The 25,177-nt window shown below is 41.7% G+C and overlaps 1 protein-coding gene across 3 annotated transcripts in view; it reads left to right on the top strand.

Moving 5' to 3' along the window:
- The first annotated feature begins 534 nt into the window (after positions 1 to 534).
- Positions 535 to 25,177, top strand: part of CCDC68 (coiled-coil domain containing 68) — a 42,605-nt gene continuing 17,962 nt past the window's right edge. The window contains exons 1-6 of one of the 3 annotated variants that reach the window (XM_029060784.2): positions 535 to 623; positions 12,610 to 12,752; positions 17,703 to 17,783; positions 19,139 to 19,282; positions 21,199 to 21,324; positions 22,766 to 22,894. In XM_029060784.2, coding sequence (XP_028916617.1) covers positions 12,627 to 12,752; positions 17,703 to 17,783; positions 19,139 to 19,282; positions 21,199 to 21,324; positions 22,766 to 22,894 — 606 coding nt within the window. In that variant the 5' untranslated portion in view covers positions 535 to 623; positions 12,610 to 12,626. Of the gene's footprint in view, positions 766 to 12,609; positions 12,753 to 17,702; positions 17,784 to 19,138; positions 19,283 to 21,198; positions 21,325 to 22,765; positions 22,895 to 25,177 lie in introns of all 3 variants that reach the window. The other 2 variants (XM_029060785.2, XM_029060783.2) reach the window with 2 other exon arrangements.

Here is a 25,177-nt window from a genome sequence, read left to right as displayed (position 1 = left end):
TGGGCAAGTTACTTCACTTCTCTGGTCCTCAGTGACCTCATCTGGAACATGGGGCTGAAGACTGGGAGCCTCATGTGGGACAATCTGATGACCCTGTATCTCCCCCGCGCTTAGAACAGTGCTCGGCAGTAAGCGCTTAACAAATACCACTAAGTCGAAGAGAGAAAGAGAGAGAGAAAGGAAGAAAGAGAAGGGAGGAAAGAAGATCTAAGAGGAGAGTTTAGCAGGAACGCAGGTGTAGGGGGATGGGAGGGAAAGAAGAAATGGGATAAAAATAGCCGACACGTACACAGGTGAGCTGGAGACGAATGCCTGGGTGTGTGTGCTTGGGCATGACAAGGAAGCCAAAGTCCGGGCTCACCTGGGGGAAGACGGAGTGGGAGACACTGGGCGTGTGTGTTTTCGTGTGTGTGCATGAGTGTGAGTGTCTGTCTGTCTGTGACACACAAGTCAAAGTCCGGGGTCAAACGGGGTCAACGGCGGAGGCCTGGTCGGAGCGGCTTGTGGCCGGAGCCGGGCCCGGGGGGCGGGACGGAGGAGCCCAGCCTCCCACCGCTCAGTCGGTCGACACACAACGGCCCAGGGCCCCAGTCAGGCCTGCCATCGTCGGTGCGGCTGCGGAGGTAGGACCGGCCCGGGGTTCGGGGGGTCCGGATGGATGGACAGAGGGACGCGGAGGACCCGGGACCTGCCCCCGGAGAGGGGGAGAGGGCACCCGGCCGGCCCGCACCGCACAGCACCGGCCCGGGCGGCCGACCGACCAGGGTAACTCGCCGGGTTGTGTGCAGTCCCCCACCCCCATCCCCACCAGTGGAGCCCCTTGGGATGAAGGAAACGGGAAGAAAAGACGAGCCAATAATATATCCCGCTCCTTCCCTCCCCTTCTCCCCTCCCCTTCTCCCCTCCGCCGCTCCCCCTCTCCCCTTCCCCTCCCTTTCCTTTCCCTCGTCTCCCTCCCTTTCCTTTCCCTCGTCTCCCTCCCTTTCCTTTCCCTCGTCTCCCTCCCTTTCCTTTCCCTCGTGTCCCTCCCTTTCCTTTCTCTCGTCTCCCTCCCTTTCCTTTCCTTCCTCTCCCTTTCCTTTCCCTCCTCTTCCTTTCCTTTCCTTTTCCTTTTCCTTTTCCTTTCCTTACCCTCCTCTCCCTTTCCCGTCCTTTCCTTTCCCTCCTCTCCCTTTCCTGTCTTTTCCTTTCCCTCCTCTCCCTTTCCTTTCCTTTCCCTCCTCTCCCTTTCCTGTCCTTTCCTTTCCCTCCTCTCCCTTTCCTGTCCTTTCCTTTCCCTCCTCTCCCTTTCCTGTCCTTTCCCTCCTCTCCCTTTCCTTTCCTTTCCCTCCTCTCCCTTTCCTTTCCTGTCCTTTCCCTCCTCTCCCTTTCCTTTCCTTTCCCTCTTCCTTTTCGTTCCCTCTCCTTTCCCTCTTTTCCCTCCCTTCCCCTCTTCTCCCTCCCTTTCCTTTCCCTTTCAGTTCAATAAATACGATTGAATGAATGAATACTGTATTGTGCTTAGTACAGTGTTGGGCACAGTAAGCACTCAGTGAATTCCGTTCGTTGACAATTATCAGATGCCCATGATGTGGTTTTTCTGGGAGGGCTAGGAAAGACCTCACTGACCTCCCTGCCCACAGTTTTTCATCTCTCTAGTCTATTCTTCACTCTGCTGCCTGGGTCATTTTTCTAAATTGTAGTTCTGCACACTGTCTCTTCCCCCCCATCCCCTAATCATTGCCCATTCTTCTCTGCATCAGAAACTCCTGACCACAAACTTTAAGCCACTCAATCATCTTTCTTCCCTCTAGCTGTCCTCTCTCCTCTCCTACTCCACTCCAGCCTACAGGGTCTTTTTTTTTCAAATGGTATTTGTTAAACATTGGGTAGGGATTGTCACTATCTGTTCCTGAATTGTACTTTCGAAGCATCTAGTACAGTGCTCTGCACGCAGTAAGCGCTCAATAAATACTAATGAATGAATGTGCCAGGCACTGTACCTAGAGCTGAGAGCATTCCAGTTGATCAGGTTGGACACGGTTCATGTCCCACTTTGGGCTCACGTCTTAATTCCCATTTTACAATTAGATAACTGAAATACGGAGAAGTTAAGTGACTTGCCCAAGGCCACACCACAACCAAATGGCAGAGTCAGGATTAGAACCCAGGTCCTGAGTTCCAGACACATGCTCTTTTCACTAGTCCACACCGCTTCCACTCTACTCTCTGTGCTTTTCTCGTCTGTCTGGCTCCCAGCCTCTTGCTCACACCCTCCTTTCTGCCTAGAAATCCCTCCTTTTTGTACATCTGGTGGGTTATTGTTGTGCCCATCTTCAAAGGCCTTTTGAAATCAAATCTTTTCTAGGAGGCCCTCCCTGATTAATCTCTCATACTCCCTCCCTCTAACCTATACAGTTGCCACCTGAAAACCCACACCCCTGTAGCTCTTAGGTCCATATCTTTATATTTTATTACTTCCTCCTACCTGTCCTTCTCTTCTCTGGATTGTAAATTCCTTGAAGTGAGGATCATGTGTACCGATTATATATTATGCTCTCCCAAGAGTTTAGGGGAGTGCTGTGCATACAGATACTTAATAAGTGCTAGTGATTTGGTTGAAGATGTGATGTCATTACTTTCTACATGCTAAATCCTGGGGCAGTTAATCATATTGGACACAATGCAGATCCCACGTGGAGTTGACAGTTCAAGAAAGAGGGGGGAGAGTATTTCAGTGGAGGAATAGGGGAGCAGGTTAGTTGAGAGAGTGATGTTAAAAGTCATTAGTTTGTGAGTCGAGAAGGTAGTTTCATTTGTACAGAGACCAGATGGGGCATGATGATTTCAGAAAATTGGATTGTATTAAAAGATTGGAGGTCTCTTTTGGGCAACAGGACTGATTTGCCGGAAGTGGGTAACCGGGAGAGAAGTCAAGTGAAGAGGTTGTGGACAGAGAAAGGAATTTCACCAGTGGTGAGGGTAGAGGTTGTACAGTGACTATAGATGATGAGATTGAGTGTATGTGTGTATAAACTGTGACCCCCAAAAAGTGATATGAATTGGTATTTTAAAAAGGATGCCCATTCCCATAGCATAACTCTGGTAGTCAAGGTTTATCACACAACAGTCAGGATGCCCTCGAGAGCAGTCCTCATCGATCAGTCAATGGTATTTACTGAGCGCTTATTATATGCAGAGCACTGTACTAAGCACTTGAGAAAGCACAATACAACCAAATTGGTGGACATATTCCCTGCCCATAATGAGCTCAAAACCATCAATACATAAAATCGATTAATAATGTTCCCCACCCCATACATGTTTAGTGACTACCATGTAATACTCATTTAGGGTATCACGTTACTTAATTGGCTAATAAATATGGTATTTAATTTTCTCATATTTGAAAAGCATATAGGTTTCAACACTGAGTTGTCTGTGCCCTACATTGCCACAGAGCTCGTATTCACCCAGCCTTATAAATAAAGGAGAATCACCTTTTAATATGTGTATTTATGCAATACTTATATCATTAATTATGCTTTGTTAGAGATGGAACATTTCATCTTTATCCCTGTGCATTAAACATGGTAAGGTGCGTGCTGAATTTTAAACAGTACTCAATACAAAATAGTTGTAAGCAAAGGTAATTACCATAGTTGCCCACATTTTAATTTAAATGTTTCAGGCATCCTAATAATTTTAATGAAATTATGAACATACTATGAAATGTTATCGTATGCATTTCAAAAGAACAATAGGCTAGAAAAATTAGGTTTATGTAGCATGAGTAGCACAGCAATCAGCCTAGGAAGCTTAAATCCTTACAACTTAAAAAGTTAGAAAGCATTCACTTTTGTCACCCAGCACTAAAAATGAATTTCAGTTTTAAAATATTTCAGTTTAACCCAACCGAGATTAATTACAGTTAATTCAAAACCTGGATTATCTCTCTTTTTGAAGAAACTAGCACTGACATGACGAAGCATAATTCATTGTGCAAAATTCAATCTCAGTGGCTGCTGAACACTTTTGACTGACTCTTTAAGTCCACTTTTCCTTGCAATCCTCCTCCTATAATTCCAGTTGCCAAAATCAATGAATCAGTGATATTTACTGAATTCTTACTGTGTGCAGAGAACTGCAATAAACACTTGGAGGAGTACAATAGGGTAGGTAGACACAATCCCTGCCATTGAGGAGTTTTCAGTGTAACTGAGAAAACTGACATTAAAATAAATGACAGGTAGGGGAAGCATTGAACTGTTAAGGAGATGTACATAGATGCTGTGGGATGTGCTAAGAATTTAAGTGCTTCTCCTCTACTCATGTCTCCCATTTAACCCACATGTTCAATATGTCACCAAATCCTCTTGGTTTTGCCTTTAAAACCTTGCTAAAATCCACCCTTTCATTTCCATCCAAACTGCTACTACCTTGATCCAAGCAGTTATCAGATCCCACCTTAACTACTGCATCAGCCTCTTCACTTACTTATCTGCCTTCTGTCTCTCCCTACTCCAGTTCTTACCTCACCATGCTGCTTGGTTTATTTTTTTCTAAAAGAGTGTTCAGTCCAGGCCTCCCCCCCCGCCCCTGATCTCCTCAAGAACCTCAAGTGGTTGCCCATCCACCCTCACGTCAAGCAGAAACTCCTCACCGTTGACTTTAAAACACACAATTGCCTTGCCCTCTCCTACCTACCTCCCAGATTTCCTACTACAACCCAGTCTGCAAACTTTACTCCTCTAATGCCAACCTGCTTACCGTACCTTGATCTCGTCTGTCTCACCACTGATCGCTCGCTCAAGCCCTGCCCGCTGCCTGGAAATCCCTCCCACTTCATATCTGACAGACAGTCACTCTCCCCACTTCAAAACTTTATCGAAGGCACTGCTCCAGGAGGACTTCCCTGACTAAGCCCTCTTCTCATTTCCTCTTCTCCCACTCCTTTCTGCCTCACCCTTGCACTTAGATGTTATTCACTTCACCCATAGCACTTGTGCTTACACATCCATAGTTTATATATTAATATCTGTCTCCCTAGATTGTAAACTCCCTTTGGGCGCTCTCTACCAACTCTTATATCGTACTCTACCAAGCTAAGCGCTAAGTAAATACCGCTGATTGATTGGCTTATGGACCGAAGAGCACAGATGATTCACGAGGGATGGGAAAAAGGGTGGGGAGATGAGAGATTAATCAGGGAAGACTTCCTGGAGGAGATATGATTTTATTAGGGCTTTGAAGATAGGGAGAGTGCTAGGAGAAGGGAAATGACAAAAGGGAGAAGAGCCAAGATGCATTAGGCAGCCCTGATGGTCAAATTGCTATGGATTCTGATCTCAGTGTGACTGCCATTGTGATCCTAGGCAAGGGAAGCATAAGACCAACTGTGCCCAATAATAGATAACTGTGCCCAAGGTAGAGGGAAGCTCTGCTTTCTGGGCTTGGAGATCCTATTTGGGAACTGTAGTTTACTTTTATCACACTGTATCCAACCAGAGTGTATTAATGAATGAGTTTAATATTGACAGTAGTAATAAATTGTTGTATTTGTTAAGTGCTAACTGTGTGCCAGGCACGAAATTAAGCGCTGGGGTGGAGACAAGCAAATCGGGTTGGACACAGTCCTTGTCTCACATGGGGCTCATAGTGCTAATCCCCATTTTACAGATGAGGTAGCTGGGGCACAGAGAAGTGAAGCGACTTGTCCAAGGTCATGCAGCAGACAAGTAGAGCAGGGATTAGAACCCAGGTCCTTCTGACTCTCAGGCCTTTGCTCTATCCTCTAGGCCAAGCCGCTTCTCTAAAAATGGATGTGCTTCAAAAACTGGAAATGCATAAAACGGTTTAAAATAGCAATTGTGGTATTTGTTACATGCTTCGTATTTGTCAAGCACAGTACTAGGTGCTGGGGTAGATTTAAGATGAACAGGTTGGACCCAGGGGTTCACAGCTATAAGGGAAAGTGAATATAGATATTAATCCTGATTTGACAGGTGAGGAAACCAAGGTAGAGAGAAATAAAGTAACTTGCCCAAGGTCACACAGAAGACAAGTGGCAGAAGTGGATTAGAACCCATGTCTTCTGACTCCCAGGTCTATGATCATTCCATTAGGCCACACTGCTTATGAGTGGAATATCCACTGTAAATAACAGCTTACGCTCATCCTCTTGTAGAAGCGATCAAAGGAAATGGAGAACATGTTTCTTGCCCTTGGGGATCTTTCTAATTGGAATCTCTATCAGTTGTTTCTTCCTGAGACAAAGTCAATTCATATGTGACCCCAAAATCCTAAATCCACATTTTCTTCACGTTCTAAAAGAGCACCACTCCATATTCAAACATATGAAAGGAGTATTTGCAAGTAAATGTTTTTATGATACTTTATAGACCTGTAATAGGAAGCCACCTAGTTTGAGGTGAAACTAGAAAGGGTTTTTGTGACCGTGTGTGGTATCAATTAACAATATTTATTAAGCACTCACTATGTGCAAAGCACTGTACTAAATGCTTGAGAATGTACTTTACAAGAGAATTAGTAGACACATTCCCTGACTATAATGAGCTTCTTCCTACATGTCTTCTGACTGTTCACAAAGACTGTCTAACAGTGTTTCCTTGGGATGACAGTTCCTTGATCGCGTTACAACTTTTCCATACTCAGGCTGGTGGATGAGAAAGGCCATGAAGACCCCTTGTGGAGGCCACAGAGTTGGTAAATGGAGCTAGGAGCAGGAAAATCCAAAATTCTCTACATAGATTGTCATAGATCCTGTCTTTAGTTTTTGTTTTTTGTGATATTTGTCAAGTGCTTACTATGTGTCAGGCATTGTACTAAGCGCTGGGGTAGATACAAGCTAATCAGGTTGAAGAGAATCCATGTTGCACCTGGACCTAACAGTATTAATCCCCATTTTACAGATGAAGTAACTGAGGCACAGAGAAGTTAGGTAGCTTACCTAAGGTCACACAGGTGACAACTCTTTGGTGTCCCTGATGCTATGACCTTTGTTCCCACTTTGTTCACACCTTATTTTCCCCCCAAACCAGATCATTCTAATGAAGGAAAAATGTTCCTCTCTTTTGCAGAGTTGGTCATAGAATCATTGAAAGAAAAGGAATGCTAATTTTGAAATGATTATCATCGAGATTATTTTGAAATCCCGTGTTATTAAAGTATTCCAGAGAAGTTCTGGAACTTGAAATAAATGACAAACTCGGAAGTGCTCTGACATTTAGAAGCAGGGAAATCTTGTCGCGCAGTCAATCCATCGGTGGTATTTATTGAGCTCTTACTGTGTGCAGAGCACTGTACTAAATTCTCAGGCAAGTATGGTGCAGCCGATTTGGTAGACACGATCCCTTACCCAGAAGGAGCTTACAGTCAACAGGGGAAGGCGGACATGAAGATAGATTAGGGATACGGGAAACCTCTCTCAGGAGACAATATGAAGGCATCTGAGGAGATGCACAAGCTAGTGCACAGCTGGTGGACAGACTCATTTAGTGGTATTTATTGAACGTTTACTGTGTGCAGAGCACTGCATTAAGTGCTTGGGAAAGTACAACACAACGAAAAACAGTGACATTCCCGGCCCACAATGAGCTTACAGCCCTTAGCCTTGACAATGACTCTTTAAAATAATTTTTACGTGAGCGGTCATCTTTGGTCAATTAGCTAAGCAGCATGTGATCCTGAGCAACTGAAGCCTAGCAGACTTGAGCAGTTGAACAAATGAAGAATTTACATTATATATTTTAAATGATGTATTTAATGTCTGATTCCTCCCTCTGGCCTGTAAGCTCACTGTGGGCAGGGAACGTGTCTGCCAACTCTGTTGTATTGTACTTTCCCAAGTGCTTAATAGAGCGCTGTGCATACAGTAAGCTTCAATGAATCCTGGTGATGACAAAATGAATTTAAGACAGTTACTAGAGAAAATCTTGTCTTACACTTGTTGAAGTTTCTCAACAAAGCTCCTTAAAGTTAATTGCCCAGCCCTTCAGATAGCTAGTCCATTTTAGGAGGAAAATCTAATAAATAGAAGATGCAGGGCCTTCTCTGTTAATATGTGTCACCCAGATGCTACATGGTTTTGGAGAAGAAAGCAAACCAATTGTTTCATAATAATTGTAGTAAAAGGAGATCCTACTTCCAAGAAATGGAAATGATTTGTTTGATATTAAAGAAAACGAAAATCATTTATACTGGGCCTTGGCAACAAGTCTCTTTTCTGGAAGAGTTCAAAACAAGCTACAGTTGTTTATTTTGCTGCTAGCATCCTATCATGGTACAAGTCTGGCCAGTAGAACAATAAAAAAAAAATTGTGTGACCTGATCAATTTCTTCTTAACAAAGCTGATACTCTTTTTCAGCTCTAAGAACTCTTTGAGGATTAGTTCTACAATTAAACGTTTAAAATTATCTCCTTAGGAGAAGATGCCCTCCATGCCACTCAAAAATATCATATATGGAGATCCATGTTATGTTGCATATAGCATGACTTAATGACATCACAAAGTGCCACTTTGTAGAATTATGTCAAGTGCATTTGAACCTAGAGTATTTCTCTGGGGGATCTGTAAGAGTTGCCCTTGCCCCCCCTCCACCTGTTCTTGAATCTTTGCCTTTCTTCCGCAGATCTCCCAGATCCTGGATGCTGCTTCTAAATCGGGAGACTTGGCAGCAAGTGTCACCATGGAGGGAGGGAGATGCCTAAAATCAAAATCATAAGCATAAAGGCAAATGTGCCAGACAAGGGGCAGACCAGTCAAAAAACAGACTACCCTGCCATGTAGTAGTTAAGGAAGACACACTAGTCCACCTAACTGCAGAACTGGACTCAAAAGGGAAGTGTGCTATGCATTTGTCATCGTAAATGTGGAAAGTGTGGCATAGTAGAAAGAGCATGGGCTTGGGAGTCAGGAGACCTAGGTTCTAATCCCAGTTTTGCCACTTGCCTTCTGTGTGATCTTGGGCAAGTCACTTGACTTCCTTGCGCCTCAGTTTCCTCATCTGTAGAATGGGGTGGCCCCCCTCAGGATTACACCTGGAAAGTTTCCAGTACTCTACCAGTCTCGACTATGAGAGGGAGAGTCAAACAGAGGCATACCCATTCCATTCCTAGCTTGGCCAGTGACTAGCCAGTGGAAGGAAATCTGCTTCAAGTCAAAACTCCCCTGTGCTGGGCAGCAGCAGCATGAGAGAGAGTCAAGAGAGGAGACGCAGGGTTACTGCGTGGCAGGAGGCAATGGTAAACCACTTCCATATTTTTGCCAAGAAAACTCTATGGATACACTACTAGAATGATTGCAGATGGAGGTTAGGTGTCCTGGGAGAGATGTGTCCATGCTATGGGTCAAAGACGACTTGAAAGCATAAGACAAAATGTGGTAGAAATTATTGTTCTCTTACCCTCTTAGATATTGAGCCCCATACGGGTCTCCATTCCCCGCCCCCCCCCCCCCCCCCCCCGGTTATCATCTTTCTACCCCAGTGCTTAGTGTGTTGCTTAGCACATAGCACTTATCAAATACCACAATTATTACTATAATTATTGTCATTATAAAGAGAGGTCTGCATAGGTTTTTGTTGGCAATTTAATAAGACAAACTTGATCTTTCCCAATTGTTTTTTACCCCTTTAAATATGTTCCTTAGAGAATAATTTCTTTATCACCACTTTATTTTAAAAACATTTCCAAATAGTTGTCTTTCATATTGGATGTGTATTTTTCTACAAAGTGAATCATCCCAACAACCCACATCTGTGCCACCCGACCTGTGTTGCTTTCTGTAAATACTGGGGATTGTATATCTTCCCAGCTCAAGTAGGTCAGCGATTCTCACGACTCCTTGCAAAATGTTCGAAAGGATATCGCCCTGCCTTCAGAACTATGCAGTCTTTCTATGCAAAGTCAGTAATCTATTTCTGAATGTTAAGCTGATGAAACTTAGTCCACAATTCAAAGGGACATTCAGTTCTACCAGAATGTGTGCTTTCACTTCCTCTCGAAATTAAACAAAATGGCAAATGAAAAGAAAGTTTGCTTTGCTTCCTTGCAAAATGAGGATTTGACCAGCCAGGATGTGCAGGGGATTCTAAAATCAGAGGTCCGCAGGCTTATGGTGAATGCAGGATTTCACATCAGAAATGTGGATCTGTGCCTCGTGACATTCTGTAGGAGCTCTGCGTAGGCTTATCTCAAACTCCGCTCTTTCACCTGAGATTTATTTAACTGACACTGGATGTCACCATTGTGCTGTACAAATACAGCTGACAGAACAGGTGGAACTAGAAGAAACTTTATCTTGCACATTTGCTTCGAATTATACGATGATAATCTTCTTGCTTTATTTAATTTCATACTAGATTTCTAACAATTGCAGTGACTTGCCTATGGGCCACAAGTCATGTACAAACACTGGCTTAAAAATCATTTTAATAGACTAAAAGCAGAAAAGAACTGTACTTAGCTTTGGCGGTGACCTTTGGACTTCCTTTAGGCTTCCTTTTATGTGAGAGGCCATTGTTATTCAATGGACTGAGCAGAAAGTGGATTAGGCCATCCTAAAAACAATGGAGTTTATATTGCACTCTAAAAGTCAATAAATATATTTCCTGTCAGTTCTTCATTTTATCGCCACTTATCTGGAATAACTCAAGAAGCAGCTGAGTTATGGTGCATTTCTAATAAGAAGTAATAGGATAATATCCATATCTATACACATATCTATACATACATATATAGAAATTGATGTTTAATTCCTTGACTTAGTCCTTCCGTCCCCTATCTCCACCTGGGATGATCAGAACAGGGCCTTGTTCTGTGCACAAGTAAAATATTTCCAACTCTGTTAAGTTGAACTCTGCCAAGCACTTAGTACAGTGCTCTGCACACAGTAAATGCTCAATAAATATGATCAATTACTTGCTTATCCTCAGGGCCTATATTTAGATGCTTTAGCGGCAAAATCTCCTCATATCATTTCATCTTTCCTATTGTGTTGATTGCTAACCCTTCCACACCTTATTTTTAGAATGAGTGTCCTTGTAGAGTCAGGGATCTGTCAAACCTTTATCTGTGTATTTTTCCGGTGCTCTGTAGAATGCTGCGCACACAGTAAGTGATTGATAAATGCTGTCACCGCTACTGTTATTTAGGTAGATGTTCAAGTAACTTAGGTGTGATTGTAGCAGACAGCCTGGTTTTTGCCTGGTGCATTCCCTCTGCAGTACTAGTAGGCATCACTTTATGTTCAGTATTTTAATTTTAAGCTCCCAACCTCTCCCAGCTCAGTGCCTCCACGCTTCTGAGATTCACAAGCGTATCCTCCTCACCGCCCCAACAACAACAACAACAACAACAAAATCACCAACGACATAGTTCAGAGGGATCTGAGAAGCAGCATGGCCTAGTGAAAAGAGCACAAGCTTAGGAGTCAGAGGACTGGGGCTCTAATCCCATCCCAGCTCTACCTATTGTTTACTGTATGACCTTCAGCAAATGACTTAACTTTTCTGTGTCTCAGTTTCCATACGGAGATCAAATCTTACTCCCTCCCATTTAGAATGTGAGCCCCAAGTGGTTTGGGGACTGTGTGAAACCTAATGAAATTGTATCACCCCAGTCCGTAGAACAGTGGTTGACACATAGTAAGTGTTTAACAAATATAATAATAATTACCTGGGAAGGAAATACAAAAACCTTTTTTTTTAATGGTAAGTGCTTACCATGTGCCAGGCACTGTATTAAGTGCTGAGGTAGATGTAAGCTAAGGTAGATTGGACACAGTCCCTGTCCCACATAGAGTTCAGCATCTTAATCCCCATTCTGTAGATGTGGAAACTGAGGCCCAGACAAATGAAGTGACTTTCCCAAGGTCATACAGCAGACAAGTGGCAGAGCTGGGATTAGAACCCAGGTTCTCTGACTTCCAGACCCATGCTCTTTCCATTTCCAGCACTGCCTTCAAGTAGAGAAATGCTCTAGGTTTGGTCTATGAGACTCAGATGGACTGTTATCGAATGGTTCATGTGAGGTGTCACTGTATATGGCTTTGTGCTCAGAGTAATGCATGGATCATCGCAAGCTCTTCAGGGTCCAATATCTGCAGCACACGCCCCAAAACAACCCCTGCCAACCATATTCTTCATCCTCCCAGTTGTGGTTGCTGCCTAGTTTCACCTTCCTTTCTACTATCGTGGAAGGAAATGAGGAGCTTATGCAGCAGCTGTGGGAGTGGGGAGGAGGAGATGGATGGATGGAATGCCGACATGGAGCAACTAAAAAAACTAAGTTGGACTGTGCCCCTCCCCCTCGGTTGAATTGTCTTGATTCCCCTTTGTGCATTAGTAAAATCACAGTAAGCAGAAAGGACATGTTTATGCATATGCATTTCTAATATTCTGCTAACCTGTGTTTTTAATCAGTGATTGTTTTGGAAAGTGTTGATGCATACGCTAAATTAATTTTGGTATTTATAGCCACAACTAAGCATAAAGAAGTGCTTTCAGCATACTCACCTATCAATATAAGCCTATTCATTTGTATAAATGAAAGGAAGAATTAACTTCTATTAATTTGTTGTTTTTTATTTATCCTTCCAAAAAATGTAGACTCTTACAGGGGAACAATGACAGCTCTGGAAGTGACTGGGGAAGTTTTAAAAGATGAGCAGGGGTTTGAAGAAGATGAAAACTATGTAGTCTATGGATGCTCCCCAACCCAAATTATGGAAGAGACTCAATATATAAAAACGGTAAGAGAGACACCGTTATTATTTACTATTGTCTTCTATTTCTGGTTCATTCTGGTGCAGTCATTTTGTCATATAAAGCAGTGCAGTGTGAATCTCTGCCCAAATTTAGGTAGATAATTATTATTATGGTACTAGTTGAATGCTTACTGTGTGCCAAGCACTGTTCAGAGCGCTGGGGTAGATTCAAGTTAATCCGATGGACACAGTCCCTGTCCCACATGGGGCTCACACTCTTATCCCCATTTTACAGATGAGGGATCTTGAGGCCCAGAGTAGTAAAGTGACTTGCCCAAGGTCACACAGCACATGGAGCGGAGCTGGTATTAGAACCTAGGTCCTTTTGACTCCCAGGTCTGTACTCTTATCCACTAAGCCACATTGCTTCTCTTAATCAGCTACCTCACCTCAGTCGGTGACATTCAATGTCACTGAGTTTTGGGGAACTGCCAGAGTTGAGCGTCGGGGCTTGCGGGACACCCTGTGGCCCAGACCAGGCACCTCACTACCAGTGCAGACACTGGGACAAAAACTCTGTCTCCTGCGGGAGGGGCAAGGGGCAGGATATGCAGGGACTCATATGTGGCCCAGAACCTCTATAAAAAAACAGGAGTTACAAGGTTAAATGGGAGGTGACAGAGCACACCATGTTTGGAATGTTTTGGGATCACTGTTGCTGTAGACCAGAGATGATGATGATAATAATAAATAGTAATAATGATATTTAAGAGTTTATTTTGTGCAGAGGACTGGGGTAGATACAAGACAAAAGATCAGACAGTCTCTGACCCTCGTGGCGCTTACAGACCAAGTAGGAGAAAGAACAGGTATTGAATCCCCATCTTACAGATGAGCAAAAGAAGGCAGGGAGAAGTAAAGTGACTCACCCAAGGACACACGATAAGTGGCAGAAAGGGGATTAGAACCCAGGGTCTCTGACTCCCAGGCCCATACTCTTTCCAGTAGGCCACTCTGCTTCTCACCAGACCAAAAGTCCCATCCCAGGCCTTCTGATCTCTTAGAATCCTGAGGAAGCTGCGACAGTTATAAGAAGGGATTTTTCCTGAATCAATCAATCGATCAAATTTATTGAGTACTCGCTTTGTGCAGAGTACTGTACTAAGCGCTTGGGAGAGTACAGTACAACAGAATTAGACCCATTCCCTGCCCAAAATGAGCTTACTGTCTAGAGGGGGAGACAGACATTAATATGAATAAATAGTCATTTATAATATATATTTTAAGGATATGTACATGAGTGCTGTGGGGTTGGAAGTGGGGCGAGTATCAAATATTTCAAGGTCCTGAGTCTCTAAAGAGTCAGATCCTCCATCTGAGATTTGTCTATCTACTGATCATTGCATCTTTTTGTGACAATTATTAGTTTGTTTATTGTAATATTATCCTAGCTTATACCTGTTCTCAGTTTCACTCGTTTATTCACCTTTCAAACCAACCTTCTCACAGTGCTTCATTCTTTAGCCTCTTCTGTTTCACTCGTTTATTCACCTTTCAAACCAACCTGCTCACAGTGCTTCATTCTTATCTAACTGCTAAACTCTTGATTTCGCTCTGTCTGCCTGAAACCTCCTCCTCTTCACATCCAATAGACCATTTCTTTCCCCAGAGCATGGCCTTAGTGGAAAGAATTCAGGCTTGGGAGTCAGACAATCTCTAGACTAGTCCTCTAGGCTGTAAGCTCATCCCCTCCGCAATAATCTTTCTGGGCGGAATTTTTCTGCTAGTTCTGTTGTATTGTACTTTCCCAAGCACTTAGTACAATGCCCTGCACATAGTAAGCGCTCAATAAATGCCATGGATTGATTGACCTGGGTTCTAACCACGGGAGTTGGGGGGTCTGCCACATACCTGCTGTATGACCTCGGGAAAGTCACTTAACTTCTCTGTGCCTTAATTCTGGCCCCTCCCTGCAAAATGGGAATTCAATAGATGTTCTCCTTTCTACTTAGGCTGTGAGCCCCAGGTGGGACCTAATTATCTTGTTTCTACCTCAGCACTTAGTACGGTGCTTGGTACATAACAAGTTTTTAACAACTACCAAATTAGTTTTATTACCTTCAAGTCCCTACTAAAAATCCATCTTCTCCAGGGAGCTCTCCCTGATTCATCTGTCATCTTCCCCACCGTATTTTATCCCTATTACCATAAAATATTAGGAAAATTGCAGAGCTCATTGTTCTGAATTGTGATCCAAATCCTTGGGGGAAAAAAATTGCACTGTTTCTGCTGTAAGATAATTAAGAAGGAGACGACTGAGTATGTATTTTGATTATGCCAACAGCCATTTTCTATCAGATGCAGACTAAGCCTTAGAAACAGTTTCTGAAGAAGGAACTAACACCATTTTGATAATGAAACTTATAAATATAGACTCCCTTGTGTCAGTATAGTTGAACATGGACCCTCAGTGAATGAGTCGATATCATCATGGATTTTTTTCTTTTCCGTTTCACTATTCTATTAACTACTATTCCTCATAATAACCCTATGAGATTTTGTCCTCCTCTCAGGTCTGTTACTAGATAAAAAGATGTCTTTGGGAGTGTGGAGTGGAGAGGGAGAGATCACAATTATGTTATTGTTCTTAGAAGTTTCTCCTATTTCCATCTGAAGCTTGTCATACTAGCTTTTAGTGCCTTTGACACTGTCGACCATCCCCTTCTCCTTCACAGTTTATCTCACCTTGGCTTTATGGACTCCTTCCTCTCCTGGTTCTCTTCTTATCTCTCTGGCCATTCATTCTCAGTCTCCTTCTTGGGCTCCTCCTCCCACTCCCATCTTCTAACTGTAGGGGTTCCTCAAGGGTCAGTTCTTGTCCCTCTTCTGTTCTCTGTCTCTACTCACTCCCTTGGTGAACTCATTCGCTCCCACGGCTTCAACTATCATCTCTACGCAGATGACACCCAAATCTACATCTCTGCCCCTGTTCTCTCTCCCTCCCTTCAGGCTCGTATCTCCTCCTGCCTCCAGGACATCTCCACCTGGATGTCTGCCCACCACCTAAAACTCAACATGTCTAAAACTGAACTCCGTATCTTCCCTCCCAAACCCTGTCCTCTCCCTGACTTCCCGGTCACTGTGGATGGCAATACCTTCCTTCCTGTGTCACAGGACCACAACCTTGGTGTCATCCTTGACTCTGCTCTCTCATTCACCCCCCTCATCCAATCCATCATTGAAACCTGCTGGTCTATCGCCAAGATCTGCCCTTTCTCTGCATCCAAACTGCTACTGTGCTGGTACAAGCTCTCATAATATCCTGACTGGATTATTGTGTGAGCCTCCTCTCTGATCTCCTTTCTTCCTGTCTCTCCTCACTCCAGTTTATTCTTCATTCCGCTGCCCGGATCATCTTCCTACTGAAACGCTCTGGGCATGTCATACCCCTCCTCAAAAACCTCCAGTGGTTGCCTATCAATCTTCGCATGCAACAAAAACTCCTCACTCTTGGTTTCAAAGCTCTCCATCACCTTGCCCCCTCCTACCTTACCTCCCTTCTCTCTTTCTACTGCCCACCCCCCACGCTCCGCTCCTCTTGCTCACCTCCTCATCATCCCCTGTTCGCACCTGTCCCATCGTCGACCCCTGGCCTACGTCCTACCACTGTCCTGAAATGCCCTCCCTCCTCACCTCCGCCAGACTAATTCTCTTCCCCTCTTCAAAGCCCTACTGAGAGTTCACTTCCTCCAGGAGGCCTTCCCAGACTGAGCACCCCATTTCCCTCTGCTCCTCCTCCCCTCCCCATTCCCTCCTCTCCCGTCCTCTGCTCTTCCCCCTTCCCCCCTCAGCACTGTGCATATTTGTATATATTATTTATTACTCTATTTATTTTGTTAATGATGTGCATATCTCTATTTTTTGTTTTGATGTTTTGTTTTCTATTTTGCTTTACTGTGTCCACTGTTTAGACTGTGAGCCCATTATTGGGCAGAGATTGTCTCTGTTGCCTAATTGTACATTCCAAGCACTCAGTACAGTGCTGTGCACATAAGCGGTCAATAAATGTTATTGAATGAACGAATGAATGATTCTTTCAGGATAGGAGGTGCTGAGGATCTGCCTCAAAGTGGCTCAATGGATGCAAGCTATGAGAATTAGAACATAAACTCTAGGTCATAGAATTTATGCTCTGGTCTGTAAACACCTTGCAGGCAGGGATCCTGTCTACCAACTCTGTCATATTTTACTCTCTCAAGCACTTAATACAGTGCTCTGTATACGGTAAGTACTGAAATACTACTGATTGATTGTGATGCCAGTATAATAATGAAATCGTGACACTAAACACTTACTATGTGTCAAGCACGGTACTCTAAGATCTGGGGTATATTTGAGATAATCAAATCTCAGGGGACTCACAGCCTAAGTAAAAGAGAGAACAGCTATTGATGAGTGAACTGAGGCACAGAGAAGTTTAGTGACTTGCCTAAGGTCCCACAGCAGGTAAGTGGTGGAGCCGGGATTAGACCCAGTCCTCTGAATCCCAGATCTGTTCTCTTTTCATTAGATCACTTTTCACTGCCCTTCTAATTTTGTGTAACTCCAGGTGAGTGTCCCCTGTCCTTTGTGATGGCCTTAGTTAACCACATTTATTTGGATGTGAAAACTTAATCACAGGCTGCTAACCTGACTTTGCTGTGATCAGAGAGGAAATTGGGATCAGACTGGGAAGAGGACTCATCCCTAGTATCTGCCCATTTTTGGGGGGAGGAAAAGGTATTTGAAATATTCATGTAGTGTCAGATTCTTGCTTCTGGTCAGGGGATGCTGAGATCAGATATTTAAGGTTCTATTATAGTCCTCATAGAGCATCATTCATCAAAAATAGATGACATATCACCAGTTTTGAAGCTCCCTTGAGTTCATTCCATACAAATAAAATGTAGGTCATTTGAAAAAATGTTTAGAAAAATAACACTTTTCTTTTTATAGATTAGAAGTACCCTGGAGAAAATCCGAAGCCAGTTTAAAGAAGACAACCATAAGATTATAGTTCCCAAATTTGGTTCCAAGGTAACAGTTTAATTTGAATTTCATGCTCTTCATTTATTTTTCTCTTGAAATGAAGAAACTGTGAAAATTGCATGCAATTCTATTAGGATTTGAAGGGGTTTATGGCATTCTATTGTTGGTATTGTAACTTGGCCATAATTATATAATTATGTCAATCGGAAAAAAAAAATGGAAAGGTTATAGAATAATAGAATGCTTGAAAAAACAGAACTAGAGCAAATAATATAATTGTTATTAGAAGATTAACAGTTACTTTGTTTTGGTTTCTGAAAATATCTCTGGTATCTTATATAAAAACATCATCATCCATACTAGTTTAGTTCTGTTTGCCTTAGCAAAACTACTCTGAAGTGTATAGAGTTGCAAAACTCCTTCAACAAGAATGAAATGCCTTTAGAAATAGACATTTTAAAATCTGCAAAATGCCATGAAACTGTTGGTTTAAAAATATTCATTATGGGAGACTCAAAAAATTAGAGAAGTAGCATGGCCTAGTAGATAGACCATAGGCCTGGGAGTCAGAGGAACCTGGCTTCTAATCCCAGGTCTGCCACTGCTCTGCTGTTTAACTTGGGCAAGCCACTTAACTTCTCTGTGCCTCAGTTACCTCATCTCTAAAATGGGGACTGAGAATGTGGGCCCCAACAGGGACAGGGACTGTTTCCAACCTGATTAGCTTGTATCTTCCACAGAGTTTAGTACCGTGCCTTAAGAAATGCAAAAAAAAAAAAAAATCCACAGATACCAGCAGAGTGTGGCTCAGTGGAAAGAGCATGGGCTTTGGAGTCAGGGCTCATGAGTTCGAATCCCAGCTCTGCCACTTGCCGGCTGTGTGACTGTGGGCAAGTCACTTAACTTCTCTGTGCCTCAGTTCCCTCATCTGTAAAATGGGGATTAAGACTGTGAGCCCCACGTGGGACAACCTGATTCCCCTATGTCTACCCCAGCGCTTAGAACAGTGCTCAGCACATAGTAAGTGCTTAACAAATACCAACATTATTATTATTATTATTTAGCAAGGGATAAAGGGAAATGCAAATGGATCAGAAGCAGATTAGATCTCTTTGAGAACTTTTGGGGTTTTTTTTGTTGTTGTTGTTTGTTTTTCTTACCCCCAAATCTGAGGCTCGGGAAATGTGAATCAGAATATTTTATTTATTTTGAGTTGTGTGGAGATAATCATTGGTTCTTGGGTCAACAAACATAATTTACTCCAATTTATTTTTCTTGGGCCTGATTCTGGATTTTCTTCCTACCCTGCAAATCTCTTCAGTACATGAAACTGCTGTTGACTTCAAAGGTTATGGGATTAAAACAAGAGTCCAGTCTGTCTTTGTCTTGTTTATTCATTTCAGCAGCATTTTCAAAATGTTCAAGATGTCTCCCAGTTTGAACCGGATGCCTCTCGGTCCAATTTTAATCAAATTACCGAGAAGATGAAAGAGAAAGACTTGCAGCTTTTGAAGATTAACGAAGAGAATGAAATTCTAAAAATCAAGGTACAGTCCAGTCCATCATACCAGCTAGGGCACACATCATCGGTGAATCAATCTGTTGAGAGGGGCAAGACTAATAAATAGGACAGTATCTCAGAGTGTTGTGGTGTTGTGGTGTGCTCATCTGCTGGGATTAGGGTCTTTTTTGTGGCTACAGGCCCTTAGACATTCAATATCTCAGCCTCCCTTCTACCCCTTCCTACCTCTCCTTAGTTCGGCTATGACCTAACCATCCTTTGCTCCCAGGTTTCCTGTCTCTGGCTTACTCTCTCCCAAGTGCTTAATAGAGTGCTCTTCCCATAGTAAGCCCTCAAAAAATATAATTTATTTGATTGTTTATCACTCTCCTGGGTCATGCCCTCCCCACCTCCTCCCCTTCAGCCTCACTGAACAATTCCTTCCCTCCTTCAAAATTCATTCATTTGGATTTGCAAAACGCTATTAAGTGAAAGGGAGAGTACAACATAACAATAAATAGACATATTCCCTGCCCACAACAAGCTTACAGTCCAGAGTGGGAGACAGACATTAATATAAATTAATAAATAAATTACAGCCTACTAAAAAGGATCTCTTGCAGGAGACGTTACCCGATTTACTGTCCAACTACCCAGCCATACCATTTCTTAAGCATTTTGTGAATTGGCTACTGATTTATATACCCTCCTGTGTTTGCTTATAACTCTGGCCCTGCTTTTTTAACTGATGTGTATTTATCAGTTAATGTTTCCTTGTCCCAGGATTAGGTTGTAAACCTCTGGAGAGCAGGGATTATTTCATCATCAATTGTATTTATTACTTCTAAATTTTTTTCTATATGTTTCCTAAGTGCTTATTATAGGATGAAATTCCTGTTCTCCTTGCTTTCTAAACAGACTTGGTGTGGGCTGGAAACATGTTTGCCAACTCTATTTATTGTAATGTACTCTCCCAAGTGCTTAATACAGTGCTCTGAACACAGTAGATGATCAATAAATATGATTGCTATAGACTGTGGTGGTGTTATTACAGGGCTAGACTTAGTGTAGGCTCCCCTTGGGTACTTACTGTACCTCGAGCTCATCTTCAGTGTTGACTCTTTGCTCACCTACCCCCTTTCCCTTCATATTCAACAGACTGTTTCCTCCATTTTTAAAGCCGTACCCAAACCATATTTCTTCCAAAAAACCTTCCCTAACATCTCATTCTCCACCCTATTCTTTCTTCCCTTCTGTGTCACTTATGAACTTGGGTTTGTACCCCTTATCCACTTTGATATCTACCATCACCTCTATCAATTATTAATCAATCGATTGTATTAAACACATACTGTGTGCAGAATACCGTACTAAGTGCTTGGGAGAGTACAGTATAACAAACCTCTACAGCACTTACATATCTTTATGCCCTGCTACATTCCCTATTTGTAATGTATTCTAATGTCAGTCCTCCTAACTAGGTCATAAGTTCCTTGAGGGCAGGGATCATGTCTACCTACTATTTTGTACTGTACTCTCCTAAGAGCTTAGTATAGTTCTCTGCAACCAGTAAATGCTCAGTAAATATCATGGATTGTTGATGATTAATTTTGCAATGTGCTTTGAGATTCTTCTAAGAGAAGACCATGACAGATTAAAAAGCACGGAAAGTTATGCGAGCACTATCACAGCAAGTAAATAAATCTGGCCGTAGTCTGAAGATATTGTGTGTGTGAGTGTGTGTTTGTGTTTTAATCAAATTGGAGCATTGGTAGCTTAAGAAATATATAGTAGTTTTTATTTTTCAGGTTAGATCATCATCTCTGTTCCTGTGTCTATTGTTACTTGCGGTGGAAATGATGTAGCTTCAAATCTCCCATTTTTGATGTTAATTATATTCTCTATATTGCGACTTCCTTTTCATGTAAATATTAAATCAATTTACAATGGCTTTTTTTCTAGTTGGAAGCCTCAAGAGAAGCAGGTGCATCAGCTCTGAGAAACGTGGCCCAGAAATTGGATGAGACTTACCAGAGACAGTCTGAAGAATTCAGAAAAAAACATGAGGATGATAAACACTTAATTCAGGTATAGAACTAAAACTAAATCAAATTTTCTCTCCAAGAGACTGTGTAGGGCAATGAATAGCCTCTGATATAACATTCTTATTGTTGCTCAAATAAGGAAAATATATTTATTTACATTTGGCATTATTTCATTCAAAATATAAGCAAAGATGATCCTTTGCTTAAACAAAAAGGAAAAAGTAAATAAATGGATGGCTAAATTCCGAATTTTTGCCTCCTGGGTTAGTTTCTGATTTTTATTAGATACACTATCTCAGTGTATGTTAAAATGATTCTAAAACCTTTAAAAATAATGATCCTATGAACATTTTGTATGGGGTTTAGCATTCCTTGTCTCGTGATGGAGCAAAGGCAAACCGAATGAAATTCTACCACTGAATTCACTTAAATGGTGGTACAGATGAGGATTAATTTGCTCAGGAGTTAAGTTCAGTAATTTCTTTTTTTGCTTTTTTTCTCATAATTTTATTTTAAGATCAGGTCCATTCTCCAACATTTTAAAACTTGAGTAAATTCAGTTCTGTAGAATTTCATCATTGCTAAAATCCAATTGGACACTTTTGGTGCATAAAACCCATATTACTAAAGTTTCCTTGCCTTGCTACTTGGCCTAAGTGTGACCTTGGACAAAACAGTAAAGTTCTCTATGCGCCAGTTTCCTCATTTGTAAACCAGGGATAAGATAGTTATTCTTTCCTCCACCCAAGACTGTGAACTACATGTGGGGCCTGGACTATGTCCAAACTGCTTGTCATATAGTGAGTGTCTAATAATACCATTATTATTTAAAATATGGGAGAATCACTGGGCATAGTGTTCTGGGGTCTTCCACATTTTTAAATGTATGAAAAAAAATCAGAAATGATACTCGTATCCCTACAAAGTCTTACATTTCTGTTTGATTTCATTTTTTCTGAACTCCTCCTCTTTCAGAGGTCCTGTATGTAGTGAAATTTGTGCACCTAGTTTTCTTATAATGCAAGGATTGTGTTCATATAAATCCCCATGAAAAAAAAGACTTGTGTATTCTTGCATTCTCACTCCAAGTGCCTGTGCACAACCATTCCTTCCGATACTGTACCGAGCTGTATCCAAATAGACTTGTGTTGTCAGAACTTGCCAGTGATGTTTCAGCCAAACTGTGTGGTTAAGATACATTACTGTATGTAGAACTAGTATATATTTCTAATTACATTTTTATTTGATGCACCTGGGGAGACCATTTGAAAAGTAATGTTATTGCATTAAATCAGGCTGGATTTATTGTACAGTTATGAGGCTTTATTTTCTTGGTTACTTGGAAAACTATGCTGGGAATTCTGGATGCTTTTTTTTTAGAAACACTGGCTGATTAATCATGAAGAGATTTGGTTTTTACAGCTTATAATAGGTGCTGTTTTTGCTTTTCTTAACTATGTTTTATACATATATTTTAACCAAAGGTGGGCAACCTTGAAAAAGAACAGACCTTCAAACAACATTTGGAAAGTTTGCATCGAGTAGCTGAAAGACTTGAAGATAAAAGCAGTCAAATCACAGAAATGGAGAAACTAGTGAAGAGAATGGAAGAGGTAAGCTTATTAACACTTGAAGTTGCCAAATGTAAGCTTGCCTGTTTCCCAGACTGTATATCAAGGCTAGCAAATGATTTAGAATATTGTTGATAAAGGGAATCCCAGTCTACTAACCATTAAAAATGTATTATCAGTCAATGAAAATATTCTAAATCAAAGTGAATTACCTAAATTTTGGCAGCTACTCATTACATTTTTTCTCTGGTGAAATAATACTAGTAGGAATAAAAGTATGAATGAATTTTATAGCTCATGTTAGATTTCAAGAATTTATCTAACTCTTCCCTATCAGTAAATGAGACATATATTATTATTGTCGTTGTTTTTTTACCTCATTATGTGTGTTAAATTCTCATTTGCCTGCCTTTCTCCTGCGTTATAAAATTTACTGAGATATAAAAGCCCAGCATTAAGGTACTTTGTCTAAGGTTGTGTATTTTTTTAAAATGGTGAATCAGCTGAAGATGCAGAATGTTTACATTTGGTAAAAAAATGGTATTTTTTTAAATGGAAACCAAATTCACCTTTGGATTTAAAATTTTCAATAGAAACTAAAATGGATTCCATTCAGCAGAGCTATATAAGCTTATTGTGGACAGGGAATGTGTCTGTTATATTGTATTCTCCCAAGCAGTTAGTACAGTGTTCTGCACACAGTTAGTGCTCAATAAATATGATTGAATGATTGAATGTGAGTACAATAATATAAATGAGCCAAGTGTTATCGGAATTAGTTATCGGCATTAGCCTTTAAAACCAAAGCTGAAAACTGGTGGAGACACTCACTGCTGTGCACGCAGTAATCGCTCGGTTATTCATTCAATCATACTTACTGAGTGCTTACTGTGTACAGAGCACTGTACTAAGCGCTTGGAAAGTAGTTTGGCAACAGATAGAGACAATCCCTTCCCAGCAGTGGGCTCACAGTCACCTTCGATTGATATAGTTTTCTTTGTAAATGGTATGAGTTAAGCACTAACCATCTCGTGGCTCAGTGGAAAGAGCCCAGGCTTGGGGGTCAGAGTTCAGGGGTTCGCATCCCAGCTCTGCCACTTGTCAGCTGTGTGACTGTGGGCAAGTCACTTAACTTTTCTGTGCCTCAGTTACGTCATCTGTAAAAGGGGGATTAAGACTGTGAGCCTCACGTGGGACAATCTGATTACCCTGTATCTACCCCAGCGCTTAGAACAGTGCTCTGCACATAGTAAGCGCTTAAATACCAACATTATTATTATTATTATTTTCTGCAAGGCACTGTACTATGCGCTGGGGTAGATACAAGGCAATCAGGTTGGACAGAGTCCATGTCCCGGGGGCTCACAGTCTTCACCCCATTTTTTTAGTTGCCCAAAGTCATATGGTAGACATGTGGCGGAGCCAGGATCAGAATGCAGGTACTCTGACTTCCAAGCCCATGCTCTTCCCACTTCTTGATTGATTGTACAGCTTCTCTATAACTCTTATCCATGTGACCATGACTACTCTGGGAACTTCCCTCAGCCCTAAATGGTGCCTAATGTTTCCTTTTGCTGCAAAAGTTGCTTAGAATAATAAATATTTGCCAAGTAAATTTTGGTAATTAATTTGTTACTTAAACTTTCTCCACCTGTTTAATCAAGAATACAATGCAAAGTCCCCTAATAACTGTGATGTTTAAGTGCTTAATATGTGCCAAGAACTGTACTGAGCACTGGGGTAGATACTCGATAATCAGGCTCCACCTGGGGCTCACAATTGAAGGAGGAGGAACAGATTTTGAATCTCCTTTCTGCAGACAAGGGAACTGAGAGCCACGGAGAAGTTCAGTGATTTGCCCAAGGTCACAGAACAGGTATGTGGCAGAGCCGGCAGGATTAAAACCCAAGGCCTCTAACTCCCAGGCCCATGCTCTTTCCAGTCAGCCACACTACTTAAACAGTAGACTAAGAAAGCAAAAAGTCAAGTAGAAATTTTTAGTATGTTCTTTTCTCAAGTATGTTTCCATAAGGTTTTTTTTTTATAATTTATTTTCTGATCTCATCCAAATTAAAATCATTTTAAGTTCTTTTGACCAATGTAAAATTATTTTCTGGACCTAAAAATGATTCCACAACAGCTGAGTGACTCCCTACCATTTTAATGCTCTACAAGGCCACTTAGACTATTAGCCTCATGGGAGATAAAGACTGTTGTCCAAACTGATAAACTTGTAATTACTCCAGTGCTTAGAACAGTACTTGACACATTGAAAGCACTTAACAAATACCATAAAACAAACAAATAAGGCTTCATGTGCAATTA

This window comes from Ornithorhynchus anatinus, chromosome 3 (genome assembly GCF_004115215.2).
Source record: "Ornithorhynchus anatinus isolate Pmale09 chromosome 3, mOrnAna1.pri.v4, whole genome shotgun sequence".
NCBI lineage: Eukaryota > Metazoa > Chordata > Mammalia > Monotremata > Ornithorhynchidae > Ornithorhynchus > Ornithorhynchus anatinus.
The sequence above is the reverse complement of the archived record's forward strand: the minus strand, read 5'-3'. Positions and strand labels throughout refer to the sequence as shown.